The 8,630-nt window shown below is 46.2% G+C and overlaps 1 protein-coding gene across 1 annotated transcript in view; it reads left to right on the forward strand.

Moving 5' to 3' along the window:
* The window catches only part of LOC144768224 (uncharacterized), an 89,890-nt gene extending 81,584 nt beyond the window's left edge, over window positions 1-8,306 (forward strand). Inside the window, exon 3 of the mRNA XM_078651726.1 lies at window positions 6,277-8,306. Within this exon, the coding sequence (XP_078507852.1) occupies window positions 6,277-6,944 (668 nt within the window). The 3' untranslated portion in view covers window positions 6,945-8,306. The remainder of the gene's footprint in view (window positions 1-6,276) is intronic.
* The last annotated feature ends 324 nt before the right edge of the window (window positions 8,307-8,630 follow it).

The raw sequence follows: 8,630 nt of genomic DNA on the forward strand, positions 1-8,630 counted from the left end.
AGGAATCGTCAACGGCTCTCCCCCGCCAGGTGTCGATCACCCCAGGCCGCCTGGGCGCTGGCTCCACCCCCCTGCTGGGTGTCTGGACTCCCTCATCCCGGACCTCCCGGCCCCCAGGCGCGAGGGTCCGGACATCAAAGGGGACCAGACCTATAACTGGGGCAGGACCAGACCAGGAAGGCAGGTGTATCCTGGAGTCGAGAGACCCGAGAAGAACTCATCCGTGACTTGGCCTGCTGGCGCTGCCGCGGCCCTCTGCCTCGTGAAACCATCGTCTTGGCCTGCTGGCGCTGCCGCGGCCCTCTGCCTCGTGAAACCATCGTCTTGGCCTGCTGGCGCTGCCGCGGCCCTCTGCCTCGTGAAACCATCGTCTTGGCCTGCTGGCGCTGCCGCGGCCCTCTGCCTCGTGAAACCATCGTCTTGGCCTGCTGGCGCTGCCGCGGCCCTCTGCCTCGTGAAACCATCGTCTTGGCCTGCTGGCGCTGCCGCGGCCCTCTGCCTCGTGAAACCATCGTCTTGGCCTGCTGGCGCTGCCGCGGCCCTCTGCTTTATGAGACTATCACCTTGGCCTGCTGGCGCTGCCGCGGCCCGATCCACAGACACTCCAGCTCGAGGATTGTGAGCTCGCCTTTTTACCACTACCTGTACCGATCCGGTACCAAGACTGTCCCGCTACCCCCTTTCCCTACAGAGACTAGAAGTGAGAGGACCCCCGGGTTCAAGATATCCTGTATCGCTGATATCCTTGCCTTAAGAACCTTATATAAAGCCTTGAACTCGACTTGGTGTGGTGCCTGTTTGTGGGGAGGGAGGTAACTTGTCTGTACGATCGCCGGAGACGGTCCCCCTCGGGGATCTCTCCCTCGGTATCCGGCCGACCCTCAGGGTCCCCGTCTAACAGCGACCAAGTCACTAAAGACATCCAGATTATCATGAGGCAAGGAGGAGTTATATTTAGCTTGCTTTTTGAAGCGAGTTAGGCTTCCCTGATCTGTCTGCGCCCCCTTTCCTAGTAACGCTTCCCGCTATTTCGTTGCACATATATTTCCATTATCCAGACCAGCCAATGCCATGAAGTATCAGTGTCTCTTGAACACAAGTCATGTTGTCTGTATTGGGCTCCCCTATTCTCATGTTCATTGGCTTGGGTCTGATTTTATGTTGATATCTTAGAAACGGAAATATGTCAATTCTACATGAACTGTAATTTAAGTCCCTAGTGGGGCAGAAATATAAGCCAAAGGTTCTGGATATTTAGTTCATCCATTGTCAGTTAATGTTGTGATGAGTTAATAATGGAGAATTAATTATTTTCTCTTCCTATGGGGTGAGTTATCTTTTTCATGTGCTCTTTCCTGTCTTTCTCTTCCTCTGTTTGTGTGGATATTCCATTGTTCGTCCTTGTCTCAGTAAACCCGACTCAGCGAAAAAAAGTGGGAAGTAGGTTTTTTTCCTAGGTAGTTGCTAGCAGAGTCGTCTGAGTCACCTTCTGAGCTTGATTCCTCTGTCAGAAGTTCATGTCGTCTTTGTGTCAGTGTCATTTTTACTGCTCTCCTTACTTATTCGTATCATCTTACAAAGTTTAAGACTCTTTGAGGACAGTAGTCTTGCTTTTCCCTTTAAAAGTTCCTCTTTTGTAGCTATTACCTCTTTCTTATCACTTGTTCATCATTCTCATTGTCCTTAAGTTCAGCTCTTATTTTCAAGTGCAACAAATGTGAGGTTGGAGAACTCCATCAGACTGCAGACTTATAAGCATGGGCGGATTTTGCGAATTGGCAATCTGTGAAATGGCGTATTTACGGATTCGCAATCCGCAAAATCCACGAACTCTCGCGAATTTTGCGGATTCCTTTTTTTTTGTGTGTTCGCAAGTGTTTCTTCCATTTCGCAAGAGTTTTTTACCAGTTCGCAAACGCAAACTTACTTGTCGGGTAGCAACAGTCGCGAACATGTTGTTTCTACGTCTGGTTCATCACAGCACCCTCTGTTTCACCACTGCCACCCTCTGTTTCACCACTGCCACCCTCTGGCTCACCCATGCCACCCTCTGGCTCACCCATGCCACCCTCTAGTTCACCACTGTAGATTATGAGGGGAAAAGCACACCTGCCCTGCCTCAACTGACATAAATGAATTAGGGGCTGATTAATGTGTCACGGAATTTGAACTTCCTGGCTGGCACCTGCTTCCTTATCTGTAATTGCTTTCTCTGAGCCTGCTGTGAGGGTCAGAGCAGGGTCATAGAATAGTTGCAAGTAGGCAACTGAACTCTGAAGGGGCCCCTCAGGAAGCACTACAGGGAATGGTTATTAATGATAAGATTGAACTTTTGCACCTGCTGAGTGCTTTCAGTTTTGCAAAAATCCAAATATCCAGCAGCATCCACAAAAAGTAACCCTTCCAGGCACTACAGGGAATGGTTACTAATGATAAGATTGAACTTTTGCACCTGCTGAGTGCTTTCAGTTTTGCAAAAATCCAAATATCCAGCAGCAACCACAAAAAGTAATCCTTCCAGGCACTACAGGGAATGGTTACTAATGATAAGATTGAACTTTTGCACCTGCTGAGTGCTTTCAGTTTAGCAAAAATCTAAATATCCAGCAGCATCCACAAAAAGTAATCCTTCCAGGTCAAGATCCAAATCAAAGTGACCAGCACATGAAGAAAGCACTGAGAGGAGCCTGCTGGACAGGAACAGGAAGTTGGAGACTGTGGGGCACTTCCTTCCTCCCACCCCCCCCCCCACCCCCAAAATGGACTCCTTGCAAAAAAAAAGTGCAGGCAAATGTCAACCTGAGGAGTTATTCTGATAAAAATCATAATTTTCAAGGTTTATGCTGCCTGCTGGTGGATTTCTTGTGCGAAATTGCAAATTTTGCAATCTCGCAATTGCGAGATTGTCGCTGCCCGCCGCATCTACGTGTTCGCAAGTGTTTACTCCCGTGAAATTGTATAGTATTCTAGTTGGCAAGTGTGACCAAGCAAAAAATCCGCTTCGCACGGATTTACGAATTTTCAGCAAGTTTGCAAGAGTTCACGGATTGCGAATTTGCCGAAAATCCGCAAAATCCGCGAGTGGGACGGATTTTACGCCCATGCTTACAGACTTAGAACTGTAACAAAAAAAACAAGTTAGCAGGCCTTTTCCATCTATGAATCCATGATCTGGAACAGCATCCCGGTATCCATCAGGATACTTTGATATATTTTAATATCGTGTAGTTTGTTTTGTGGAGGAACAGTAGTTTAGAGCTTGTTTTCTTTGTGTCTCAGCAGATTGCAGTGTACGGTTGTTCATTATTGGGGACTGTATTGAAGGGGCATCAGTGTCGGAACCTTTACCGATTCCATCAGGTTAGTGTACGTTTTTTGCTCTTCGAAAGCTTGAAGAGTTACCTGTTTTTTTCAGTGTGGCATTTCTGGCTAACAACATGAGAACAGGTACAAGGTTTTGATGTATTTGCTAGTTTTTTTCAACACAGCATGGTTGAGAGTCACGGGTCTCGTTTTTTAGTTTTTTCATATAACACTGATGGGAAAGTGCGGATCTTTCTCTTTTCCAAGTCATGCACAGAGCACTATCTTTACTTCTTTCACATTTTTCTTGGTCTCCAGTATAACGTAGGATATTACATGTTGATAGAAGCTTTCTCCCAACGTATTACAGTTATTTTAAGGTTGTTTTGCTTGCAACACTCAAGGTTCAAATGTAAATAAAATGGATGTGCTCATTATTTTTTTAGATCAAGCCCCGGAAGAAGGGTCCATGACCCGAAATGCACCGGGCAGTCTTTAAAAATGCATCAGTTTATTGAATATAGATTTCGTGAATGTTTTTGAAATTTCATTTACTTCTTGTTTGTATAATCCGCAATTATATGTGATTCTGATTTAAAACAAACATGTGTAATAGATTGTTTGTTCTGCATTGTTTTAGATTACTGTATATATAATCTGTAACTCATCCAGGGTTCTTTTCCGGCACCTTCTCCTTTGGCCGACCACCCAGCATCTAGGCCTTCAGCTGCAGAGGTTGCGGGTCCTTTGCTCTGGAACTTTCCGTCTATCTCCCATGCTTCCTCTTTGAATCTGCTCTCTCGGCTTAAATCGGGCTCGCCGCTTGACCCCTGCCCTGCTAAGTGCTTGGGGAAAATTGCACCGGCAGTTAACACTCTGCTCAATCCTATGCTTAATGCCTCCCTGACTTCTGGAGAGGTACCTAATGCATGGAAGCACGCCCTTATCCTCCCGCTGCTGAAGAAACCATCTTTAGACCCCCTTGCACATGCGAACTATAGACCAATCTCCCTCCTCCCCTCGCTGGCTAAAGTGATTGAGAAGCACGTGCATCTCTCTATTTCCACCTTCATAGAGAGTAATAACATTCTGCACGACTCTCAGTCGGGCTTCCGGGCTAATTTTAGCACGGAGACGGCTCTCCTCGAGATCACTGATGCCATTCGTGAGATACTGGACGGAGGGGGATAAGCCATCTTGGTCATGCTGGACTTGTCGGCGGCTTTCGACACCATGCCCCATGCCGGTCTCCTTTTAAGACTCTGGGAGATAGGCTTCCGTGGGACGGTGTTGAATTGGTTTAAGTCTTTTCTGACCAACCGCCGGCAAGTGGTCTGGGCACCTCCGTTCTCCGCCGAAATGTCGCCGCTCGAGGTGGGGGTTCCTCAGGGGTCCATCCTGAGCCCCACCCTTTTCAATATCTATATGGCCCCTCTTGCGGCGGTGGCGGAGTCTTTTGGTGCCCAGATCATCTCCTATGCGGATGATACACAGCTTCTTTTTTCGTGTGGCAAGGGGGAAGATTTCGACGGCGGGCGGATTCAGGAATGCCTCGAAGCCGTCTTTGAGTGGTTTCAGGGACACAGTCTGAAGTGCAACTCAGACAAGTCTGAGTTGCTCTTCTTCGGCTGCCCGCCCGATCCGGCCTGGAAGTCATGGTGGCCGTGTGATATGTCTCCACTTAGCACTGTTTCAGTAAAGGCGAAGAATCTTGGCTTCTTGTGTGATGTCGACCTTTCCCTGAGACCTCAGATCATCGGGCTGACGGGGAAATGTTTCGGCATCCTCAAGATGCTACGGAAATTTCTCCCTTTGCTGTCCCTTCACCACAAAAGAATTACGGTGCAGGCCCTGATAGGATCACGTCTCGATTACGTGAACGCTCTCTATTTGGGCCTTCCTAAATATCTGATGTCTGCAGGTTGTGCAGAATTCGGCAGCCCGGAGGGCGCGGGCTTCGGAGCTTTTGGAGCAACTCCATTGGCTTCCGATTGCCAAGAGAGTCACGTTTAAGACCCTGACTCTGGCTTTTAAGGCGCTCCACCGAATTGGTCCTAACTATCTCCGTAAGCGGATCGCCCTCTATGTCCCTAGAAGAGCTCTCAGGTCTGCCTTTGAGGCCAAAGCCGTGGTTCCTTCCATCAGGCGCTCTCGAATCGGAGGTCGCTCCTTTCGGTACCTTGCGCCTCGGTGCTGGAACGATCTCCCTCGATCTTTAAGATTGATGACCAATCTGTTAGCCTTTAGAAAGGAGCTAAAGACCTGGCTTTTCACTCTGTAATTTCTGTCTTTTCTGGAGCACTGTTATGCTGTACCTCTCCTTGTTTCACTCTTCGCCAAAGCGCCGGGACACTCCTCGGAGTAGCCGTGCGCTATAGAAGAGCCAATTTAACATAACATAACATAACATAACAACTAACTAAAGGTACCAAAGCCAGGGTTGGCTAGGCAACTGTGCGTTCAGGCCATGTGGAAACACTTGATATTCTCACAACCTGTGATGTGCCACAGCTTGCTGCAAATGGAAAATGTTACTCACTTGCAAATACTATCAGTTTGTCATGTTGCAGGCTCACATGCATCACCCACTTGCTGTATGGTTGGAAAGTATATAGGGTACTCAGATTAAGCAGTTTATTTTTTTTATTTTACACATATAAGCAGTTGTACTCCGATGGATTTTAATTGGAGTCTGCGCACTGATTCATTATGCCTTTCTGGTATGGGATTACGAGTTGTTCTCCAGATCAAAATTTCAAACTTAAATTAATTATTTTTAGTAGTCAGAACCCAACCCATGAGTGGTCACCATATGTGAACTGTAGAACTACAAGCAGCAAATGATTGTTTACAGGTAGTAACATTTTCCTTCCTTCCTAGATATTACTGTCTACCTTTCTCATATTATAACCGTGCATTTCTTTCAAGAAATATTTCCCATGTATAATTCTCAGTGTTCATTTAATTCTGCAGCACAGCAGTCGCAGACAAAAAGTATGAATGGGAAAGAAAAACATAAAGCTTCTGGAGGAAGGAAGCATTTTGCTTATAAAATGAATGAAAGAAAACACCAAGGAATACAGAGGAGGGAGAATTTTAACAATAAAACACTACTTGCAAGGCAGAAAAGAATACGCACCGGCCTAAGAGCTTATGCCTGTGCTGAGTGTAAGAAGACATTTACTGGAAAGACGCATCTTTTACTGCACGAGCAAACACACACAGATCGGTATCCCTACACTGAGCATGAAATGAGGTTTGCTGATAAGGCAACACATGAAAAAACTCACAGTGCAGAGCGGCCCTTTCACTGCAATATCTGTGAGAAAAGTTTTACTCACAAGGGAAATCTTCTACAACATCAAAGCGTACACACAGGAGAGAAGCCTTATCACTGCACTGTGTGTTCCAAACCCTTTTCTCAGAAAGCACACCTTAAACAGCATCAAAGCGTACACACCGGGGAGAGGCCTTATCACTGCACTGTGTGTTCCAAGAGATTTTCTCAGAAGGCGACCCTTGTACGCCATCAAAGCGTACACACAGGAGAGAGGCCTTATCACTGCACTGTGTGTAGCAAGAGCTTTGATCAGAAGGCAAGCCTTGTACGCCATCAAAGAACACACAGGCGACGGCCATGACGCCGCATGGGATATGGAAACAAAAGGTGGTGCTCAGCAACCTCAAGTAACACATACAAGATGGAAGCCTTCTTGAAGCACTGCCAAAAAACCTTCATTTAAAAAAAGAAATCTGATCTTTTACATCATCTAAGACTCTACAGCTAAAGTTAGACCGCCTATGACATCTAACAATCCTTCCGGGCTGAGATCCTCCCTTTCCTCTGAATGTCAGAAGAGCTTTGAGTTAAAGGACAAACTGTTACGTTCGCAGCATCTCCAAACAGAATGTAGGTTCTTCAACGTCACTAACGTCACTTCACCAAGCAACGAACTTCACAGAGGCTGCTTCACTGATTTTGAAAGACCTGAGCGCATGGGAAAAAGAAACTGAGAGAAGAAATAGGAATCAAAAACCACTTGAGGACAAAAAATATAAACTCCTTTCATCACTAAAGCAGGAACATCTACTCCAGTATTTTCAGACCGGCTTTGGAAATATTCTGTACAACCCATCCAGGCTGAGAGATCAAAAGAGGATTCATGGCTGTCCAGATTCTAACAACTTACAAAGGTGTCACCACCCATATAATTCTGCAGTTTCAACTGCCAAGACCGTGACACAATTCACAATGTTTTGAGATGGTTTATTCTGGTGAGAATTTTCTTTTTTTTGATAATCAATGTTATTATCATTTTGAAAGAAAAAAAAAAAAGACAGCATACATCTTACACAGTAAAGCCAATTCCATCTCCAACAGACAGTAAAAAAAACACGGTGTGGGTAGGAGTATTTATGCAAGCCACCCAAGCTGAAAAGCAGCTCCCTGTTACATGGGAGAGCCAAAGCTGGCAATTTAAAACAGTAGGTTCAGCCATTTGCCCCAAACCCTATGGCACCTCGTGGGACAACCATGTTTCTCCTGGGCCACGCACCAACCCACTCCCTGGTGCGACTTTCGCAGGGTAGTGGGGATGGGGTGGGCGTAGGCTGCTGCAATATTTCAATTAGCCACAGAGACCGCCGTTCCCTGAAAATGTTTGTCCGCTCTAGAGCCGTCCAAACCTTCAAATACACCCAGGAGAAGATGTAAGGGATCGTGTGGAACCTGCCAACCCAAGGTCTGTGTGAGCTCAGATTTCACCTCGGACCAGAAGTGGTCAAGGCCTGGGCAAAACAAACCATATGGTAGAAGTCGGCCGGAGTGTGGCCTCTATTTTGGTCAGAATTAAATACCCAAAAACTAACGTTCCCATACATTACAAAACAAAGCAGATTGTCTGATAAAGACACTGTAAGAAGTATTTCATCTCATTTTGTGATGTGTTTTGTGAGGTCAGTTGTGTCCTGTTCTAGTGTGAGGGGTGAGATTAACAACTAGACAAAGGACACTGCCGCAGTGAGCTGTTTGCCAAGAATGTCTTATTTTACGCAATAAATCTTTGCTGATAAACCTATTTGCCTGCCTGTTCCGTGTGGTGATGAGACTGTAGATACTTCAAACTCATCAGTACGTTCAGAGTGTCTGTTTTCTATCTTGGTGATTAGTATGTCACGGAAGACATACTAATCACCACCAGCCCCACAGATGTGAGGCATTCCAGTGTGTGTTTTGCTCCATCACTGTGTTTGTTAGAGTAGTGCAAGCGGTACAAGTACAATTTGCACTGTTGATGTTTCAGAAGACAACTTTTGAAGTTTAAAAG

This window comes from Lissotriton helveticus, chromosome 1_1 (assembly GCF_964261635.1).
Source record: "Lissotriton helveticus chromosome 1_1, aLisHel1.1, whole genome shotgun sequence".
NCBI classification, from domain to species: domain Eukaryota; kingdom Metazoa; phylum Chordata; class Amphibia; order Caudata; family Salamandridae; genus Lissotriton; species Lissotriton helveticus.